This window comes from Equus quagga, chromosome 1 (genome assembly GCF_021613505.1).
Source record: "Equus quagga isolate Etosha38 chromosome 1, UCLA_HA_Equagga_1.0, whole genome shotgun sequence".
Lineage (NCBI taxonomy): Eukaryota > Metazoa > Chordata > Mammalia > Perissodactyla > Equidae > Equus > Equus quagga.
The window spans coordinates 28363604-28387589 of NC_060267.1; the positions used below are offsets into that span (position 1 = coordinate 28363604).

General features: G+C 37.5%; 1 protein-coding gene across 1 annotated transcript in view; it reads left to right on the forward strand.

Annotated features, from left to right (window-relative positions):
• The first annotated feature begins 1845 nt into the window (after positions 1 to 1845).
• The window catches only part of SYT10 (synaptotagmin 10), a 63138-nt gene continuing 40997 nt past the window's right edge, over positions 1846 to 23986 (forward strand). The window contains exons 1-2 of the mRNA XM_046679151.1: positions 1846 to 1996; positions 18757 to 19114. Of these exons, the coding sequence (XP_046535107.1) occupies positions 1846 to 1996; positions 18757 to 19114 (509 nt within the window). The remainder of the gene's footprint in view (positions 1997 to 18756; positions 19115 to 23986) is intronic.

Genomic DNA, 23986 nt, shown 5'->3' on the forward strand with positions numbered 1-23986 from the left:
AAGGGCCTTATTAAAGTGTGTTACTTCACTTCAAACATACAGTATTCAGTATTTCTTAATTGATAGTGAAGTTATTTCTTTAGTCAATCTGATCTAAAAGCCACCCAAATCAATGCGCATAAAAACAAAAAGCAAATGAAGCCTGCAGATTTTAGTTTGTCTTAATTCATGATAAAAATAGTCCTAGTGATACCAATTGTCCGATGAATCAGGTCAAAATGATTCAACTAATGAATGCTTACCTACTGAGATGCTATGCCTAATATTTATAGCAAGCTTTACCATAGTGTCCTTACAGAGGAAGCAATTTATCATGAACTGTCTAGCAGTTTAAAATAAGACTACCTATTCTACTAGTTCAAATATGCTAACAAGTTAAGGATATTCCACTCCAAAAAATGACTCTCCACATAATAAAGGTTAAATCAATCCTCAGGTTATAATACGGGATCAAACTCTGCCTGAAAACAATTTTAAAACATTGTAAACCCATTTACTGTAACCTTGTGGCACCTGTTAATTAACATTATTTCGTAGCTTTAGCTCCATCAGCGATTCGCACCCGGAGAATTATGAGAACAAGGGAGTCCACGTGCCTCATTTTACAGACTGAGATAAAGACCTGAAAGCAATTTCTTCAAGGTTAAGCAGAGGTGTGTGTGACAGATTTGAACTTAACCCTCCTCCTCTTTAATACCCATGCCTTCCTTGTCTTTTTCAGCATTTAAGTCACTTGCAAATGTGGTAGAGTCAAGTTGTGCATTCTCAATTGCCAATTACGGAATAATCGACAGAATACTAACTGAATATTAATACAAATAACATATTTCCTTTTGTGATCTCCTAAGACGGTTGAAAAAGAAAAAAAAAGGCAATAAACTTAAATTTGCCTATTCACAGTATTTATAAGTAAATATAGAAAGAAAGGAAAACTGCCTGGGGAAACAGTAAATGTACCTTATGGTGAATTTCACTAGTAGTAATAAAAAGACCTCTCGGGTTAAATATTCTCTCTCTAAATGATCATGGTTAGAAATTATTTTTAAAATGTTTTCTAGGGACGTCTCTCTTCTTTCTATACACGTCTGCTTTGATTATTCATCTACTCGTTTTTTTAAATTTAACTTTTCCAGTTTGCCTTCAGTTGGAGTGACTTTTCTGACAAGTAGCACCGGATCGAGCACAGAGAGTAGCACACATCTGGAGTAAAGTTGGAGAGACAAGGGGATGGGGGCGGGGGTCTGAGGCTGGGAGAACCACAGAGAAAAAGATTTCTCTGCCCCGCTGCGCGCCGAGATGAGCACCCCGGCCTTACCAGGGGGGCCAGCGCGGGTGCCAGGCCGCCCCCCCTGCGGTGCCAACCCCCTCCCCAGCCGCGTGGGGAGCGGGGCTGCGCGTTCCGCCGCGGGTCGTCCGGGGCCGCGCCGGGCTGCGATTGGACGCGCCGCCGCCAGGCACCCGCCAGAAGCGTGAACGCTCTGGGAAGGGGGGGGCGTTCCTGCGAGTCGAGGGCTTCTGCTTTTGTACGTCTCCCCCTCCCCGGCGCGCTCCATGCCGGCTCTGTCTCTCCAGCTCGCCTGGGCTCGCTCGCGCGCCCGAAGAGTTGGCGCAAACCTCGCCGCCGCCGCCTCGCGCGGGCTCCCGCCCCAGCCTCGCCGCCTTTCCCCGCGCCCGCCGCTCCCGCCATGGGGCCAACTTGGGACTCCTAGGAGTTGCCGCTTCTTAGCAACGCGCTCTCCGGCCAAAGTCCCCGCGGGCGGGCTATGGCTTAGGGCGCACGAGGGGCTAGCCTGGAGATAACGAGAAGGGGAAAGGACGGCTAACTGGGGAAAAAGAGACCAAACGATGAGTTTCCACAAGGAGGACGGAGTGAGCAGCCTGTGCCAGAAGGCGCTGCACATCGTCACCGAGCTGTGCTTCGCGGGCCAGGTGGAGTGGGAGAAGTGCTCGGGCATCTTCCCCGCGGACAGGGGCAGCCAGGGAGGAGGCAGCACAGGTAACCAGGGGAGGGCTCCGTTCGCGTCCTCGCGCTCAGCCGGGACCCCGCGCGCTGAGCTTCCAGCGCCCGGTCCTGCGCCTCCCGCGCGGCACCAGGGGCATCTTTGGGACGCCGCGCCTGCCTACCTCGCTCCCTCCTTCCGTTCGGCTGCAGGTGACTTCGAGCGCGGTCTGTTTGTTCGGGTTTGGTCTCCTCGTGTGCACCTGCCAGGTTTCTCCCACTTCTCTGGGCTGCTGCTCGCCCGCAGGCGCCGTGTCTCGCTCCCTGGCGCCCGCGCCCCCTCTCTCCGCGCTCTCCCACGCCTCCGGGCTCGCTCCCGGAGGGGAGAGGCTGCCCGCGAGACGCCCGCCTGCCCTCGCTCGTCCCGCGGGTGGCGAGTCGCGAGTCTGGGGAAGAGGCCGGTCTGGAGAATCTGTGCTTGAGCGCAAATGGGGCTGCCTTAGCCTCCGAGAGCAGAAAGGGTCCCGGTAGCGGTAACCCGCAGCCGCAACCTGTCGAGCAGTTTAGTGTCCAAAGCCCTTCAATAGGTATGATTTTCCAGGGCTTCATGACAACGTTGGCAAAACAGCAAGGATTATAGATCCCAGTTTTTGGAGGCGACAGCGAAGGCTCAGGGCACGTACAGAATAAGTGGAAGAGATGAAAAAGGTCATAAATCCCTTCCACACACGCGTTCTCATACGCGCCCTAACACACAGGCATCCTCCCTACCCCTTCAGGAAATTTGGAAAGAAATGGGGGGTGGGGGATGGAGAAGGACATCCACCGCCAGAAATCTGGAGGTGGAAAGTAGTCTCAGGTGACAGATTTTTCTCGGGATGGGGGCGCGTATCAGAACCAGAACCACTGTTTTGCTCCCGCTTGGGGTAAAGGGTTTTAACCACCTGCGCAGTGGTTGGTTTGTGCAGCCTGTGGTGCTGTTCACGCGCACGAGATGGACTCCCGGAGTTGCAGCCGCGTGGTCTCCAGAGTCCCTTGTGTGGGTCACTTGTTGCTTTGGGAGACAAACACTGGTTTCGGGATTGGGGGCATCAGGCTGGAAGAAAGGTTGCCATTCCCTCTGTAGGGTCTTGTTTCTTTCCCTTTGCTTTCCCATCATTTGTGCCTCCTGCTGGGGCTTCCTGGGTTGAGGGTAGCCAGGGCAACAGGAGATGGACCGCTGTGCTCTGAGCGCAGCACGACGGTAGACAGCCCTGCGTGCTGGGGAGGAGGCAAGGAGGGCACACTTGGTGAATTCCCACCCCCTACCACCGAAGACAAAGGGAGACGGGATGGAGGTGGGAATAGATGTGCTTTAGCTTTTACATGCCATTATGTAAATGGGATATCTGCAGGATTTTGGAATTCTCTGGTCATGGCAACAGGAACCAGAGAGGCTTGTGTCTGCACCTGCAGAACCTGAGGAGATGCTGCTACTTGGCCCAGGGAGCAGAGTGATGCATAATTGCTGCTGTCCACATGCTGGAAACTTAGAGACTCTGTGACTGTATAAACACAGCAGAGGCTTTTCCGTTTGTCCAGGAGATGTTAAACTCCCGGGAATGTAGGAAACTCAACTATTAGTGGATGGCACTGGGTGAACATCCGGTCCGTATGCCTGTCATGTGTATGGCTGCTAAGCAGGAGATAAACACTCAAAATAGTATGACCTTACAATCCTTTGTGTGATATTGGCTAAGCTCTTCTGAAATGTCTTTAATGAGACACATGCTAGAGAGAAGACTCAGAGAAGGGGGGGACAGTGGAAGAAATGAAAGTATTTAAGTTTAAAGACCTATATTTTAGTCATTTAACAATTGATGCTGTGGATAAAACTACTAATTTCCCACCTTCCCTCCCCCACCTCGGTGATCATACACGAAGTAGTAGTTTCCTAGGTCACAGATTGGCTAGTAATGAGGAAAATTGCTTCTAAATCTTTCTAAATACACTACTACATGAGCTTAAGGTAGAACAGAGTATATGAATAAAGGGCTCTGAGCTTGTTCTAAGCACTACAAGAAGTAGTGGTAATCCTAATTCCTTTTGCACTTTCCCTTGGGAACAAAAAGTGTGAGGGAAAGTAATCTAAAACGATTATATGGATATTTTTCTCCCCTTAAAGGAAAACATATACTATTTCAAATAGGATATTTGGTTTAATATATGAATATATATTGAATGACTAACACGAGAGAAGACATTCTACTAGGTTGGTATGAGATACAAAGATGCACAAGATTTCTTTCCATTTCCCATTGCAGATCTATGCAACAATTAGTAGTAAAATACTTTAATTCTCAAACTCCCAAATATGATAGATATCTATGAAGTGGATTCAAAGATTATTTAACCAATCTTTATATTAATGAGCCACTCAGCTTCACATTGTTCTTTAAAGTAGATTTTCTAATGAGTTATGCACTTGTACCTTTTATTATAGATCCCTTAATAAAAATACTTCCAGTAGACAATCTTTCTACTCACTGTTTGTTTAGGGAGAAGCACATTATTGGCAGAAGGACATCGATGTTGAATGGTATGGTGGTTATTTACTTTGAATGTTAATGAGCACTGCCCAGATGGTGTTAGTTGTTCTCAGGTTGCAGTGACAGTTGCAAGCTTCCAGATTGTGTATATTTTTAGATTCCTTCACATAGGGGTAGAGGGAGAGAAATTCAGGTAATCCCAATTAAAGTGATTCTGCATTAAAGTTATGAATCACATAAGTAAATAAGATATTACCCTACTGATTTTTTAAATGCCCATAAAGAGCAACCTTCACCATCCTTTTTACCATAACAGCACTAGCAGTGTGATTGACATTGAGGATCTGCTGATCAAGTTGACCAATACGCTATTTTCGTAAAATTTGTGGAGACTTAGACTGCAGTGGCCAGCACTAGTTAACTTACTCTTTTGAAATAGTTTATTAGAGATGTTATTGATGTCAACAATACTAGCCCATTAGAAAGTTCATCATGTGCAATTTTTAGAAAATCAGATTTCTTCAGTCTTTTTACCACTTATTCTTCCCCTCCCCCGAATAGATGTCACCCACTAAATTCATTTTAATGCACAATATGATTTAATGCTAGAATTCTTAGGGAAAGTACAAAACAATACATTGGCCTTAAGTGTTGTTTTCAGTTATACTGTGACTGACTATACATAATGGTTTTTAAACTGGATTTAGGTTCATCTCTGGTCAGTCTTTAATTGCTGCTCTATAGCCAAATGCTTATGAGGTTTTAGGAAACTATGTTGCTTGAAAGGTAGACTTCATAAATCATAACTGATAAAACCCACTTAAGCTCACAGTCACATCACAATTGTATAGACCTAACTTTAATTTAAGTACTTTAAATAAACATTTAATTCATCAATGTTTTCATTTTGAGCTTTTTACACTTTTATTTTTGTTCTGAAAATTCTAAAATCAATTTTAAACAAATTCTTCTAAATTCATGCATGTGTTCTTGACTTTCTTAGATGTGGGGACAAGTAGGTATATGGCAAAGAAGTCACTTGACAAATAAGAAAAGAGAAGGCTAAGTAAAATTTTAAAAGTTGCATCATGATTTTCTTCTGATATTAGGGCATTGTAAGTCTATCCTTAGGGCTTAAAATGAGTAAGAGGACTTCATAGGTTTTCCCTACAGACACGAAGTAAATGATTACTCAATTAATTTAGGTATAATTTTTATATCACTATACTGCTGAGTTTTACACATTCTAATGATTGTGTAAAGAATTAACAATTTAGAAACATAGTGGTAATTTTTCCTTGAGACTTGTACGTCTGAAAAAGAATTATTGACACAATGAATTCAGAGCTATAAGCCTGCTTAAAGAAGAATATAAGAAAGGATTTTTCTCCTTCCTCCGTATTGTTACTCCACTTAAAAATGGCCAGGTTCTACTATTTCTAGTCTCATTTTTACATAATCATCAATACATATTGTGCTTGATCTCATTTGCTCCAAAGGGAAATGGATCTTCAAAGGCCAAGCAGACCTCAGCAAACATCTATTTTTCCTAATTCTGAGACATCGATATTTTGGCGGTATGGACAGGATTTTTTTTCTTTTTACGTAACATTTGTTTTCTTGAGACAAATTAAGATCTGTATTTGCTCTTTATATGAGCTGTGAATCTGAAATCTGATTCTTACAAGAGTGATTTTATATACAAAGTATATAAAGCATAAACTTTATATACAAAGTATATAGGGATTTTCATTCAAATCCCATTTTCTTTAAAAGCTAATCATCATTGTAATTTTGTTTTGTGAAAAAAATTGGTCATTATTTTGGATGCATCTGCATTCATTTACAAGCTTTTTTTGTACAAAATTCTGGCAGAAGATAAACATTATCATAAATGTTTGATGGGATCTCTAGTGCCAAGTCAAATGATCTACATTTTGGAAATGTAATTGTGTTCTTCCTGATCTACATTGTATTCTACTAGTGGTGCACATGTTAAGTTAATAGAATGTAAGCTCTTGAAGGACAGTGGTTTACTGTTTTATCATCAGTGCCTAGAAAAATCTGTGCCTCCTACTAGAGTCTCAATAAATAGTTGCTGAATGAACAAAAGAATGAATAATTGAATTAATGAATATATTCTCAAGAAGCCTCAATTTCCTTATTTGTAAAATGATGAGTGCTATTTAATAATCTCCAAATCCCTGCTGAAACTAAGTTGTATATATTTGTGTCTTTCTGCCTCCAGTGTCCAATACAGTATCTTATGTAGATAGGCATACAAAATATTTAGTTTATGGTAATGACAGAAATTAGAGCACTTGAAGCACTTAAAAGCTTGAATATAATGAGTCACATACTCATGAAAAAGCAATTGAACATCACATGGATGTCCATTGACTTTCCTCAGTGTGTTCAGGTAGAGCTATGATCCAATGGCTAAATTTGTAAGTGTTGCATAATAAATGTATTGAGTTTGTTGAAGTTCTAGAAAAGTGGGAATATCTGTTTGATATGTCCATTTACGATGGTAAAAGGAAAGCCTGTTAGTTTGCTTACGTAGATAGTAACATGAGAAATAATCGTATCAGTATTAAAATTGCTGTTAATAATTTCGGTTAGAACTAGAAAGCATCATTTTGCAGTCGTGGAAGCTAATGCAGGAAAAGTTAGCCGCTTCCTCTCAAATCACTAGTTAGTGATGGAGCTAGGATAAGAACCCAGGGCTCCTTAGAGCCTATCTTAGGTTCAAGAAACAGTAAGAATAAGAAGATCCTGGGGCATCCTTGGTGCTAAAGGGCTCTAAACCCGTGTTTGTAAAGATAGGCTCTTAACTATTATTATACTCTTGGCTATAATTAGTGACATATTGGAAGGTATCAGTAAGATTTCTCAGTGTGTGATTATGACCCAAATCCCAAACTTTCTTTTTATTAGATTTTCTGTCGTCCAAATATGAGACACAATGTTCATTTTTCTTACTTGAGTATATGCATGCATGTGCAATTAAGTGTGCACAAGTAACTGTTTACTCATACTTTTGGCCAAATATAATTGATTTGTTTCAACAGTACAATCATGTAAAATATTTTAGTGTGCTAGAAATGCACAATCTTGCACTCATATAATTATAAATATAATTCATTTTATATGTTCATAAATAAGTCTACAGTGAAACCTATTAAATTACCACTTAAATTGGGAGGTTGTTTTGCAATTAGAAAAATTGCATACCATATTTTGGGTATCTAAGTAATGAACAGTTCATATTTTTATTAAAATTCAGTACTATGAGGCATTGGAGACAAAATATTACAGTGGAAAAAAGCTGAGAGTCATCTATTCAAAGACCCTAAAGTATAATTAGTATGAATGTGTTAAAACTAGACTTCCTAATAAGGAGTGTTATTATTAAAGGTCAATCAAGTATTTTTCTTGTTTCTAATTTGTACAATATCAATTTCTTCTGTTTGTGAAATATCCAATACTGGCCAAGTTTGGAAACAGAATCCATTGACTGAAGAGATGGCTTCTTGTTATTATATAATAAGGTAGTTTTCTTTTTCCTCATAATGTTAAATATCCTAAATGTCCACTGAAGCTGTAGGAGCTGATATTAGCATGGCTTAGGTAGAGTATCAGAAAACAAAACACTATATATATATAGACATATATATATATATATATGTCTGTGTATATACTATGGGGCATGAAGGAAAAAGGAACTGATACTAACTTTTAAAAAAAAATTCAGGTGGATCCTGAAGTGTGTTATGATCTACTGTTTAATTTAACATTCTATTATTGAATAGAGAACATTACAGTCAATTTAAAAAACCTTATAAATGTCAATTTGTTCATAATGCAGAATTATTTTAATCAAATTGTGAGGACTGTTGTTTTCCCTCCAGTCTTTATTATTCTTTTGGTTCTGTTTCAGTAGTCATAGATTTACAAGAATAATGGACAAAACAATATTGAGAAGCTTATTATCATTTCTAATATGGTACAGTGTGAGTTGTTATTATATCTGAGGTGTTTTTAGCATTATGCTTTTATTCAACAAATATTTATTGAGCACTATACTATGTGAGAGCCATTGTGCCTGACATTAAAATGTACTGGTACCATTAATTAAATGCTGTGCATAATTTAAGTTAATGTAAATGTAGAATTAGTATACAATCATGATTGTAAATTATTTACTCAATTATGAACGCAGGTAAAGATTTTTTAAATAAATTTGTATATTTTAATAGATTATTTGGTACTATATTTCATTGACTCTAAGATGCTATGGATTATAAGATGCACAATTATTTTATATGGTACCAAAAAAGGAAAATGAATGTTGCTAATTAAATTATGATGATGCTTTCTTATCACATAGAATTTTTATTTCATATTTACGGAAAGACTTCTTTTAAAACTTAGGCATAGATTTTTTGAGTCACATGTCACTCTTGTACAGACATAAAAAGGAAAATATAAAAGACATAAAAGGGTTGAAATAATTTTAAAATTAAAGTTCTGAGTCTGGTTCTTCTGAATGGCTTTAATTAAGAATTGGTGATGCCTTTGTTTTTCCACTTATTATTGGACTTTATGCCATCAAGATTGCTGTCAAGAGTGTGAATGATGCATTCTTTTTCCTTAGAAGAATTCATAAAAGATATAAAGGGCATTAGTGTTGTGCTCTAAAGCTAGCTGTTCAGTGTGGAATGTTGGCAATTTTGCCGAACTCTTCTGACTCATTACCTTCCCCCACCTACTTCCAACAAAAGTTTGGGCTTTAAGGGTTAAGGGTGAGCTTCGCTATTTTCTTTCAAGCCACTTCGACTCATTCTAGGACTTTCAGTGCTGATGCTTTTGCTTTAGAGCATTCACAGACAGAGAAAACTATAACACAGTTACTTCCTGCCTGTCAGTGATGGTAACCAGCCATCAACGCAAAGCTACGTTCTGATTTCAGAAAATGAAAATACTTAAAAATATGCATTTTATAATTGATTAAATATGGTATTACTATAAATTTTTTTATCGATTACTGAAATTCAAGAGATAGATAGGCAAAAGTTAGTACAATTAAAATGGAAATTATAACAGGCATTGTTACAAGGATAAGTACGTTGAACCATTATATATTGGATTTATAGATGAGGGAGAGACTGCTAGTTGTTGCCCAGTATTCCTTTCCCCCTGCTTTTCTCTATTTTTAGCTGGGTATGTGGCAGCATTACAATTTATTAAAAGGACAACCTTTCTCAGCCTCCCTTGCAGGCTGGTGCAGCCACATGACTAGGTTCTGAGCCCTGGAGTGTTGGCAGCAGTGATGTGCGCTATTTCCAGGTTGTGCCCTTAAATGAAAGGACATACCCTCACCTTCCCTTTTCCCTCGGTATTCTTCCTCCATCCAGCTGCCTGGAATGTGGACATGGTAGCTTGCCGTCTTGGACTTTATAAGGAGAAGGCAAAAGCTTTTGAATAGCAAAGCAAAAATATAGAAGAAACCAGGATTCTAGACACCTTGAAGTTGATGTATCTGCCCTGACCTGCTTATGCTGAGACAGTTGTGTACATGAGAGAGAAATAAACTTCTGTCTTATTTAGGTCACTAATAATTTGGTTTCTTCTTAGGGAGATCAGAATTATGCCCTATTAGAATAGTTATACCATGTGAATAGTATAAATAGGTTAACTTCAAAGATAATTCCAAACGTTCATCTCAGAGGTAGCTTTCCTCAACTTTCCTGAGGAAGTGGCCACAACTTTCTGTGAATAAGAGTTGCTGATCTCAGTGTTATTCCTCTTCTTTCTCTACAGAATGATGCCATAAACAGTCTGTGGTCAGACAACAATGACGAGCAACCAAAGAAACAAAAGACTTATATCTATGAAGTAAATTGTAATTTCTGATTAATTATAAGAAATCAATTATAAAGAAATTAATTATAAGAAATTATAAGAAATTATAAGAAATATACAAATAAGAAATTAATTATAAGAAATCACATTTTTGTACATTTTGAAAATTAACTAGAATTTTTAAATTTAAAATAATGATACAGAAAGACAAATAAATCAACTAAGACACTGGTAATTGGCGTTGAGAACATGCCAGTCGGTCTATGCTTTTCTCTAATCATAGCCATCTGCATGGGTAGGAGGTAATTAGACCTAACAGTATTCACAATCCTTAGTGAAGAGGACTGTGCAAATGTTATGGTCTGGTTACATAGACTTTAGCAAAGTTCTGCTTTACTAAAAGTTTCTGAAGAGCTAGCATTTTTTGGCTTACTCTGTTTTCTAATGAGAGTTGTCTTTTCTCGCTTTTTCAGAACTGTGGCACTTTATTTTGAGATATTAAGACATGATAAAATAGTAAAATCTTTATAGCAAAAATGAGTCAGAAATATACAGTCAGACATACAGATAGTAGATAGAGTAGAGCAATGGTTATGGATACGTATGTAATCAAACTGGAGTTTGAGCAATGTTAAACCTGATTATCTTAGAGCCTAATCTAATTTCTGTAAGTTTCATTAACTCCTGGTCTTACCAAGACGTAATGCCATATAATGGATTCTTTTCAGTTATCCAGAGACATTGAAAATTTGAGCTAGAGAGATCCTATCCTACTCATCAAGTTGGCCCACTGCAATGGGTTACTTCAGAGTCTGTGTGGAGAAGGCAAGTCATTCGTATTCGCCACCCTGGTCTCCTATGGTTGGCTCCTTTCCCTCAGTGATCGACTCCTCTTCCCCACCCTACCTTCCTAATCCCCAACCAAAAGCTCCTATGCTTTCATCTTTCTCATTTGGAAACTCCAATCCATTCACATTTCCACTTCTCTGTGAATTTTCTTGTCAAAAAATATGGTGTCACCTTTATGATGCATCATTTCATCATTGCAATCACTTTTTCCTTTGAGGTTTATCACATCCTCCTGCGTGGCAAGGGGCACATTGTGGAGGAGACCTCATTCATGGATAAATTCAACTGTTTGTCTGTCCCCACACCAAAGCAACAGAATATTTAGGAGATTTTAAAACCAGGCAGACTAGTATTACTCTATTAGTATTTTCAAAAGAACCCTCAATTCTGACCAGACATCTGATGTTTTCCTGTTCAATTTTCTGCTGTTCTCTACAGTTCCTATGTCAAATGTTTCCCACTCTACTTAAATATTCCAAACTATTCACAAATATCCAAAAGCAACTGACGGTTGACCCTAACTTCCACTTTGGAGAGAAAAGTAGTATTTATAAACAAGAATTCACTTGACTTCCTGTGCAAAGACCTATAAACTTACGTGATTCCAGAATCATCCTCTTTTTTTTTTTCACAAAGGAAGATGTAATCCAGTCCTCTTACCTTTGCTTCAGACCCCATCCATCGTCATGTTTTATGGGACTTCACTATTAGTTTTTTACTCTGTTTAATTTTCTATCTCTTCTATCTGCTGATTGCTTCCTGTAAGTTTTAAGACTTACTTGTGTATTGCACATCCTAGTAAAATAAAATTAATATTAATTATAATGTAATTAATAAATAATATTAATACAATAAAAACACCTTTATAAACTCCATGTGCTGCTCTAGTTATTGCTGTCTCTCTCCTCCTTTCCTAAATCCAGTTTCCTGAAGGAATTATCTACTCATAGAATCCACTCCCTCACTTCCATTAATTTATTAAACTATATTAATCTAGTTAACATAGCTGCTTCTTCACTAGTTGAAGTGAAGAATTCGCTCACTGAATTCACTAAAGACCTGCTTGTTAAAGTTAATAGTTACTTGTCAACCCTTGTATTAACTGAGCTTATTGTGTTTTGATTTTTTACAGTATTGACCACTTCCTGAAATGTTCTTCTCCAAACTTGTATGAAAACACATTGACTTAATTTTTCTTCATACTGCTCCTTCTACTCTTTCTTAGTCTTCTATGCATGCAGGCTGTTTGTTCTTTAAAGTTCCCTTTCTTTCAATATTGGTGTACTCAGGATTCTGTTAAGGAGCTTTTATCTTCTCTTTCGTGGATTCCAATTCCACAATTTAAGGAAGTCCTTCAGTTTACTCTTAAGTTGCAGTCATGCATGACCAATAGCTTACTCAAAATTTCTACTTGCATGACCACAAGTACTTCAAACTCAGTGTGACCAAGGCTGAAGTCATGGTTTCCTTACTTCGTCACCCTGTTGGTCTCCCAATGTGTCACATTTTTTTAAATTAATTTTTTGTTGAGGTAATGTTGGTTTATAACATTATATAAATTTCTGGTATGCATCATTATATTTCAGCTTCTTCATAGACTGCATTGTGCTCACCATCAAAAGTCTAGTTGGCATTCTTGTCCTTCAGTCTGGAGACTTCTTCATTAGAGCGTTAACTTCCCAATTATCTCCTCAATCTACTCTTTTTCCCATTTCAGCACCTGTCATTCAGAACCACTAGAATCTCTCATGTGGATGACTATTGTAATCTGTTAACTAGTTTTTCCTCTTCTCATCTAGCCTCCTCTCTTACCTTCTCCCTAGCCAGAGTGTTATTTCTGAAATGCATATCCAACCATTTCAAAACCTTGACTTAAAAATGTTTCTGGGGCTACTTATTTTTGTTTGAAGTAAGTTCAAACTCTTAATGTCCATCATGTCATGGTTAAATATTGAATCACAATCATAAAGAATCACTTAAAACACTTAAATGACTTTATAAATTCTCCCAGATCCTCCCTTAATCTTTTGATAGATTCTTTTTTATTTTGTAAATTTTGTTGAAAAAAAGTCGTAGAGACCTAAGTATTAAGCACTTGATTTTGTTTTTTGATACTTTTAATAATTAGTCATAATTTTAATAGTCAACAATGTAAAAATATATAAAATACAATAAACTTGTCTCGTAACTTTTCAGGATAAAATTCTAATTAATCCAACTTCTTTCACTTTTTGCCATTAGGGGACTATCCCCTTCCCCCTTGCTTTATTTCTCTTAATGGAAGGAGATACAAGATAGGAATAATCACGAAATCATAGCCTGTCCGCATCCCTGAGAAATGACTCACATGTTTCCCCCTTCTTTGTGGGGTAGCCTCATATCCTCAGGAAACAAATATTCTCTACTCTCCCATGTGGTAAAGTTCACAGGGTCAGGTCCCCATGAGGAATACCTGTGGTTGTCCAGCCAGGCTTGTGACTAGGTGGGCAGGTCTGATTAATTCAAGGTGATATATTGGCACCTCCACTCTCTGATAGACCTGAGCTGATATTCCCTAGTATTTTAATTGCCACCTGCTTGAACACTGTGTCTGCCTCTCAGTTGTTCTGAGCACAAAGGAGTAGGAAAAGGTAATGTTTTTTATTAGCTTCCTGAAGCATTAATATTTACTTAGAAATTTTTGTCTCTATTATAAACAAATTCACTCCTTTCAGTGCCAAATATCATCAGAAGATGAGTTTCTCCTCTCCTTACTAATCTGTGAACTACCATTCAATTCACACCCAATTCATACCTTTTCCTTTCCCCCTATGTACTCTTGTTTAAAGAAAAATAAATAGTTGGTAATGATAGAAACCCATTCTTGCACTTATTATGCAAGTTACAATGCTAAATACTTTACATAAGTTTTCTTATTTAAACCTCACAGCATTCCTATGAAATAAATATAAATACCTCTATTTTACAGAGGTTCTTAAAGCCTAAACAACTTGCCTGGTCACATAGTGGTGCAGTTGACATTTCAACCCAGATCTAAATGGTTCCACAGTAAAACTATATTATACTTTCTTCCTAGTAGAAGGTTTTCTGTATATTCTCTCCAAATCACTCAACTTTTAGTCACTCAGCCACCTGGAAATTCACAGACATTTGAGTACCTTTTCAGATAACTCTCAAAGTATGTATTTATTAGCTCCATAAACATTTTTTGACCATTTGATATATCCTAGATGCTAAAAATAAAAACGTGAATAAATTTGGTTTCTGCTTTGAAGGATCAGGGAGTGAGTGTATTGATTGGGTGGGAACATTTGGAGAAGCAAAATAAGTACAGATCCACAATCCCTTACCCACCATTAAACCTCAGAACCTCTGAAAACTGAAAATTATTTTAAAATTGTGGCAATTCGGTGCCAACACCTTACCTGAATTGGCATTAAGTTACTTATGGCCTTCAATAATCCCACCTGATGTGACTAATTCATACATTTCATTACAGATATATTAATGTGTTTGGTTGCTGAATGTTATCCTAGGTAATGTGTACCATATTACTTTTGTAATATCCAAAAGAAAATAATAAAAATTTTTGAAACACATCATGTCCTGAGAGTTTGGGGTAAAGGATTATAGACCAATTATTACAGTAGCCGTGTTACAGTGGTGGGTGTGCATTAAAAGCCCTTAAGAATAGAAGAGGCAGAGAGAGCTTCAGGGAAGAGCTACTATTGCATCTGATTACTGAAGGATGAGTACAAATTTGCCAGACAGCCAAATGGGAGGAGAAAATGCGTTAAAGCTACATGAGACAGCCTGAACAAAATCATGAGAGAATAATGTGTGGTCAGGGGATGGAGCAATAGGTAGGAGAGTGGCTGGAGAATGAAGTTGGATCAATAGCTAGAGGTCAAATCACAGAGATGCTGTGGAATGCCTTGCAAATTTTGGGTTTGCCCCAGATGGCTAAGGGGTGGCCTGGAGGGATGTTAGGCTAAGAGAGGGACAGTGAGCATACATTTCAGTTGCCAGGACATGACTTGGTTTCTTCCTGCTACCCTGGCATTATTGATAACGCAACCTTTTGCTTTCAAAAGTGACTTGGTTTGGATGGAATATTTTATGGTCCACTAAATGATACAACCAGATGTTGATTTTAAAAAGAAATTGTCGGCAGTGGGAAAATGGAACTAGGGTCAAAGATTTCCACAGGGCTTTTTCCTAAGATCAGAACAACCTTATGCATGCAAAAGCTCATCACTTAGAAGCAGTGGCATAAAAGAATTTCAGAAAATCTTTGTGGATAGAGTATAAAAAGTTCTCTAATGCCTGACCTGCATTGTTACAAAGGGAGGTGTTTTCAGTTATGAACTGAAAATTACTCCCATCCTTTCCTCACCTCACTTTGTCCTGCAGTTTCCTTGTATCTTGGTTTTAGGGCCCAGCTGGGTAGAAGTCAGCCTGTTGAAGAAGTTAATTGAGTTAAAATATCCAGAAGAATATAGTGTAAATGGAGCTGAAAATGCATGAAGATTATGAAGCCATAATTGTAGTATTTATTTCTCCATTTTAAAACCATAGTTACTAATCAGGACTCACATTAATTTTATCCTTTTTTCTTTTCCTCAAGTTATGGTGCTTATGAACAATAAAAAAAGTAAAGCACAAACTATAAAATATGGTCACAATTCCTCACCAATGGAATATTAATGAGAAATATATTCGATGGTTGCTTTAGTAAGCAACTGGAATAAGAAGGAAAATATTAATGTCTATGTATCAAAGCATGTCAAAATTAATTTTTATTCTTATAATTAATTAGCAATAAATACTTGGAATTATTTCAGTTTATGAATGAATTTCCATTAGCTACAAATTTGGAGTTTAAACACAATCATTTTAGCTTACTAATCAGGGAAATGTAAATTAAAACAAGGTATCATTTCCCCAAGAAATCAGTGAAAATTAAAGTACAACAATATTTCTCTGAGATTGTAGGAACTGGTAAACTCATATGATGTTATTGTTACAGCCACTCTGGGATTCATTTTGAAAATATCTAGTAAAACTAAATATGTGCATAACCTATGACTCTGCAATTCTATTTCTAGATATTTACCTTAGAGAAGCATTCACAAATATGCACAAGGAGAAGGGTGCAAGGATGCCCATTGTAGCTATGTTGTAATAGAAGAACACTGGGGATAATCTAAATATCCATCATGATGAAGTATTGTGGAATTCTACATGACATGAAGTGTTGTTGAATACAAAAATAAGGCAAATTGAAGAAAGAAATATACTGTAAGCCATTTATATAAAAAAGTACATTATTTTGTATTATTTATTGTATTATAAACAATTCTACATTTTTATGATATTTTAAGAGATATTTTTGTTTATTAGTGCTTGACCTGGACAGATACATACCAACCTGGGATTACTGGTTGCTTCTGGGGAGGGATGGGACCACCTACAGTGGGGGTTAAAGAAAATTAGATTTATTCTGTATGAGTTTGCTAGGTCTGCCCTAACAAAGCGACTGGGGGGCTCAAACCACAGAAACTTATTTCCTCACAGTTGTGGAAGCTAGAAGTCTGAGATCAGGGTGTCATGAAGGTTGGTTTCTTCTGAGGCCACCCCCCTTTGGCTTATAGATGGCCACCTTCTCCCTGTGTCTTTACATGGTTTTCCCTCTGTGAGTGTCCTTGCCTAATCTCTTCTTATAAGGACACCAGTCATACTGGACTAGGGCCCATCCCTGTGCCTCACTTGCCTTAATTACTAATTTAAAGGCCCTGTCTCCAAATACAGTCACATTCTGAGGCATGAAATTGGAAGTTAGGACTTCAAAATATGAATTTGGAAGGAGTGGAAGGACAGACATAAATCAGCCTATAACGTGTTCCTAACATTTTTATTTAAAACAAACAAAAGACATTGGATGACGTATTTGACATTGAAAAACAAAATATTAAAAGAAAATTACAAGGTTATTTAAATCTAGAAAAATTTCCCTTCACAGGAAATCTATTTGCTTTTCAAAACTTAAAGAGTGCTATAACACCAGATTGCTAGCATTGGTTATCCTAGGAAGGTGAAAATGGAAGTGCATAAGGCATATTATTAGCTTTTTTTATAGACTTTCCTATTTAGAACAGTTTTAGATATACATAAAAATTGGGAAGATAGTACAGAGTTGTCATATACTCCACACCCAATTTCTTCTATTAGTAATGTTTTACATTAATATGGGACATTTGTTATAATTAATGAACCAGTATTGTTACATTGTTAACTAAAATCCATACTTCATTCAGATTTCCTTAGTTTTTACCTAATATCCTTTTTCTATTCTAGGATTCCATCTTGGGTACCACATTACATTTAGTTGTCATGTCTCCTTAGTCTCCTTTTGGCTGTGACAGTGTCTCAGACTTTCTTTTTTTTGATGACCTTGACAGTTGAAGAGTACTGGTCAGGTATTTTGTAGAATGCCCTTCTACTGGAATGTGTCTTATGTTTGTCTCATGATTAGACTTGGGTTACGGGTTTAGGGGAGGAAGACCACAGGGGTCAAGTGCCATTTTCATCACATCATATCAAGGGTACATACCATCAACACGCTTCATCACTGTTGATGTTCCCCTTGAACACTGGGGTGAGGTTTCTCCACTGTAAAGTTACCCCCTTTATACCCCTTTCTGTACTGTACTCTTTGGAGCAAAGTTACCATGCGCAGCACACATTTAAGGAGTGGGGAGCTGTGTTCCACCTCCTTGAGGGCAGAGAATCTGCACATTGTTTGGAATTTTTCTGGCTGGGAGATTTTTCCTTCTCTCCCATTTATTTATTTATTCAATCTTGTTAACTATTTTACTATATTTTTAAATCATTTTACATTATATATATTTATATACTAATATATATAAATATATATTAATTTAGTAATTATTTTGAAATAATATTTTAGAGATACTTAGATAACAAATCATTAACTAATTTTGGACTTTAGAAATTAGAGTCATGCAAGATTATCAGAAAAGACTTATGGAGTTTGAAACTATAGTTGATAGTGTACCCATTTTCTCAGTAAGATGTTACTCTCATTTAGACTATAGAAAGTGGCTTATACAAATATTTGACATTATTCCCTGTTTAGAGAATGAGAAGCTTGCATTTTTAGATCAAAGACGAAGCAAACAGAAGCCTTTCCTATATTTTCAGTTTCTGAGTTTCTTAAGCTTTATGACTTCATGGCACATTGCAAGTTGCCAACCTTAATTTTGGAAACTCTTGGACCCCTCGTAGTGTCCTTGGAAATGATATGCATATGTCATGCTTTTCCTTTATGCAACTGGAAACTTTTCCTGGAGTGGAATTTTTCAAATATCTCCTTTGAGAATTTCCAGTTGTAATTATTAATCTTCCTCCCTACAAAGATAACTTAAAAGTAATTTTTGAAACGCTAAATCAGGAAGCTATTAATAATAATCAAAATGTAAAATTATCTCACATTTCTGCTCTTTTACGTACACTACAAGAATTAATATTTCTTTGCATTGTAATTTTTTCCAGATATTTCAGTCAGCTTGTTAGCAGTCGTTGTCAGCTTTTGTGGCCTGGCCTTGTTGGTTGTCTCACTTTTTGTCTTCTGGAAGTTGTGCTGGCCTTGCTGGAAGAGCAAACCCGTGACTCCCAACGTTAGTACCATTCCACAGAGCATGTCAAGTGCTCCTACTGAAGTTTTTGAGACTGAAGAGAAAAAGGAGGTTAAAGAAAATGCAAAGCCAGCACTGAAAGCTCTTGAGCCTGCGATAAAAATCAGCCACACTTCCCCTGATATCCCAGCAGAAGTCCAGACTGCTTTAAAAGAACATTTAATTAAACATGCACGTGTGCAAAGACAAACTACTGAGCCTACGTCTTCATCCCGGTAAGGAAAGATCAAATATATAAAGCTATTGATGTTTGTGTGGTGTGTGTGTGTGTTGTATGATTTCATAAGGGAGAAAAACTGAGATGGGAAAGCAGAAAAGACAAACAGGAGAAATGGGAAAGACATAGGAAAGAGATAACTGAATAAAGAGAGAATGAGTAGGACAGAGTAAATGGGGCAAAGAAAGAAACTGAGGACAAAGAAGCCAAATAGGAAGCAGTACCATGAAAGGGGCCTAGTGGGATTTGAGGTCTCAGGAAAATCATCTAACTACAGATTATTATATCGACTCTTTCCCTTGAAGTATCATTGGTTGATAGCTGCTACTTGAAGTCTTTCAATTTAGTTTAATTCAACCCATAAATATCAAGAAAACAACCATTTGCAATGCATCTCATGAAATCTTCTAGAAGTTCACAATCAAAACCAAGTAACAGAGACTAATCTTTAGTCTACAGTTGTTTAGCACCTACGCCATAAATATGGAACTGCTGGAAAATGTCATTGCTTATTTGAACTCACATAAACCAAACTCTTCTACTGGGCAGAGTATGATAAGTTCCGCAAGGGCTTTGCTCAATATCATGAGCATACCAAGGAGTATACACGAAAGGAAGGAAGAGGGAAACCTCCTTAAGGAGATATATTTTAACTAAGCCTGGAAAAGTCAGCAAAAGTTTGCTTGATTGAAAATAATTTGTTATTTGTATTTCAAATTGTGTTAACTGTAAAGGAAAGGGATTCCTGTGAAGAGTCATTTTTTTCTACTAAGTAGGGTCTTCAGTCATTAAAATGAATGACAACGTGACAATAGCAGTTTTCCTCTGGTTCCCAGAAGTAGCAACAAGTTTCACTCTAGGGCAGGGTAAAATCAGTGGTATTGGGAAGTAAGTGTTGTTTCCTGCTAACTAACTCACTTCCTCATCTTACCTTCCTGCCTCTCTAAATCGAAGGTACATCCAAAAACTATGCATGGGTCATATTTGCTATTAGGACTAAAAGAATAATCATATCTTTTATGAAATAAAAAAGGATTGTATCTATAAATAAATCCTCTTATTTCTGAAATAAATTCCAGAGGGATAAGTAAGAATAATTGTTACTTTGGGGATGAGGAACATGGGATAAGAGGATGGATGGAAGTATCTTTTCTGTGTCATACTTTGCTGTGCTATTTAAATTTTATAAGCCAGGTATGCCTCATATTTGGTTATTATTTTGACAAGTTTTCCTGAGCAGTGGCATTTGGGCTATTTAAAAGTTTTTATGATTTTTATGTAATATGACTCAATATATGTTAATTTAAATTTATTTATTATGGATATTTAACTATAAAATAATTATCCCATGTGCCACTTTTTTTTATATCTATAGGAAAAAGTGTTTTAAAATTATTTCATGTAGTCACTGGATTATCACTGCAATCATTACTGCAAACTGTGGCCAATGTGATATTTAATAAAGCCTTAAGACACTCAGAGATTTCAGGGTAAAAATATTCCATTAATCTAGAAAACATTTTTAAAATATTAACAACAGCTATGAAAATATATCAGCTTGGCATTTGGAATTATTCAACTCTTTTATTTGATAAGTGCACCCTGCAAAAGGACATTCAATTAATGAAGACAAACTGAGATAAGCTATGAAAATAGCTTAACTTTCTCTGCCAGAATGTTTCCTTGAGGACTCAGAAAAATAAAATATTATCTGTTGAATGTAGAAAGGCTGCTTATCTAGCACAGGAGAATGAAAAAATGCATACTGAAAACACATGTGTGAAGACTTGGTTTTGGATGCAGAATTTGTTTCTAGAAATAATCTACAATAGGAATAAAGACACATCATTCTAGCCCTGGATTTCTCAGTATTTATGTAAAGTTGAATAAATCAGGAAAAACTTTTTCTCTCCACTTAAAAAACCTAAAAATAGCATTGAACTTCTCTCTCTCTTTTTTTTTCTTTTGGTGAGGAAGATTGGCCCTGAGCTAATATCTCTTGCCAAGCTTCCTCTTTTTGCTTGAGGAACATTGTCACTGAGCTAACATCTCTGCCAATCTTCCTGTATTTTGTATGTGGGACACTGCCACTGCATAGCTTGACAAGTAGTGTGTAGGTCCGTGCCTGGGATCCAAACCCACAAATGCCGGGCTGCCAAAGCAGATTGTGGAACTTAACCACTACCCCACCAGGCTGGCCCCCATATCTCATGTTTTCTAAGAGAAAAAGTGGAATACAAATTCGAAGTTTTGCTAGAAGTTGGCGTCATTTCATCTCCTTCTTTGAATTTCCTTGTTTACATGAGTGGCTGGGGAAGGAAGAAAAAAAGTATTTCTTAACAGCTTGCAATTTAGCTTGCAGTTTAGTCACTATGCCAGGCACCTTCCTGCTAATTCTCTGCCAACCTGCATGAAGTAAGTATTATTAATTATCTCCATTACTTGTGAGTTAACTGAAGCCCAGAGAGATTAAAAAATTTGCCTAAAATCATGCAGCTGGCTAGAGTTAGAAGTGAAATTTATCCAGATTGATGGAACACATTTTAAGTATTAGAGAGAGCCAGGGGATATAGTTTTTGCAGTCACACATGTTGGTTACAAGTCTGCTGAGGGCAGGTAGTTTAGAGGTTGCAGAATGGGGGCATCTTCCTGCTCGTTCTACTCAGTTAGAAATCTGGAATTATATTTGGTTCTTGTGAATGACTAGAGTCATGATTTTAATCTGTTTGGTCTTGGAATGAATTCCTTGAAAAAAACTTGATTATTCCTAGTTCTCAAAAACCCTCATCTACATTAATTACTTCATCATACTAGAAATTACCTTTATCTGGAGAGGAAGATGAAATTGCTGAGTTTATTATGCGGTCCACTTGGGCACATAGATGCAGGGTACATTATTATAAATCCGGTTATTCTGCTCAAATGCTGACTTTTCACTGAGATGTAGCAAAATCAAACCACACACACACCGAATTTAACTTGAATGCTTGGTGTCCCCACCCTGTTAGGATAGCCCAGCCCTCGACTGCTATTGGAACTCCCTTTTATTTGGCTCAGACAATAGATGACAAACCCCATACTCTTTCAAGTTTTATTTGTCTCTATACTTAAATAACATCCTGATTGGTTCAGAAGTTAATATTTCTGGGAACTGCCACATTTCCTTAAGTTCTCATCTCCCTTTTCAACTACCTGGACATTTGGCCCCACCAGCCTGCCAAACAACCAAACAAGCCAGCAGACATCTTGTATTTCTTCATTACTAACATTCTTCTAGGATCTATCTTGATTGATTGTTCATTCATCCAATAGCCTTATTCAGTAGATATGTACTTATCAGTGTAGTCAGTGTATTCTGCACACTCTGTTTAGTCTGCAAACTGTAGGGAGCTGGAAGAAAATTTACAACATAATGCAGAGATAAGACATGTAATACCAACTGCAATATAAGGAATTACAAGTGCAAACTGTGAGGGGGAGAATGCAGAATTCAGAGAAGAGAAAACTTATTTCCAGCTGAGGCTAAAGGAAACTAGGAATTCACATAAATGGCCACTGGGAGAAGATGTACATCCCAAATGGAAACATTTTATGTGAAAAGACATAGAACAGGAAATCTTGCTATGAATACAGCTGTAAGTTACCTTGATCAGAAAATAGAATTCAGTGGAGGAATAATGGAAGCTACAGTCAGCTGGACTTAAAGTATGGAGAGGCCTTGAAATCATGGCCAAGATGTTCAAGGTCTGTCCTGTCAAAAATGTTTGCAACAGAAGAGTCACTTGAATAAAGAGCTATGTTGTAAGAACGACAAATTAATTTGCAACAGTTATTTGGCAACAGTTTATAGGACAAGACTGTAGAAAGAGACATCTATTTTGAAACTAAGATAGTAGTTCAGGTGTGATAAAAATCAGGAAGTAGGAGACAACAGCAAAAAGGCAGAAACCTGAGAAAAGCTGTAAAAGAAGAATCTAAGATCCCTTATAAAAAAACATTAGGTGACACTTCAGCCATTCCAAGTCTAGTCCAAAGCTCTTAGAAGCCTGACATTCAAACTGTTACAGTCTCATATACCAAGCTACCATTAAAGCATTTGGGTCCATACCCTCCCCAACACACGCATATAGCTCTATGCTGCTAAAGAAAATCTGCCGAGGTCACTTCCGTATTGCTCTTGACACCTAGACAAAACACTATAGGAACTCAGAGTTTATTTATTGAATAAAAAAAATCAATAAGTAAATTTAATGACCTCATCTTATCTATCCTAATGGATATTTCATGGGTGCCCACTAGGCGAGTGCCTGGTCTTTTTATCCCCCTTCTGTTGACCTCAGCTCTCAGCCTCAATGCTTTTGCTCATGCTGTTTCCCTTGTGCAGAATAATGACCTCTTTTTTGTCTACTATAAGATATTTAAAGAAAATGCATCTGACAGTCTACTTTCTATGCCCAATTATAAGCTATTATCCTTTATTATTTAAAGACAAGATTACAGTCTAGCAATTAATTATGTATTGTCTTAATAGTGAGCTCGAGCTGTTTGGCAAACTAGATGCTAAGTTCTCAAGAACAAGGCCGTGTAACCTATTTTAGTAATTCCGTCACTCGTCATTTCCGTCACTGTGTAGGTGCATAGTAAGCATCAAGTGAATACTTTTGATTGATTGATCATCTCCCCTCTTCACTTTGCTCTTTCAAAGACAGCATCAGGTGGAGAGATAAACTGTGCTCATATTAGAAAGAGGTTAATGATGGTATCCTCCCGGGGATGACTATGAGGACCAATTTTCTGTGCATTCATTAGTGGTGTAAAAACGAGGTGAATCATAAGTGGCAAAGTAATTTATTGAGGATGAGGCATTGTA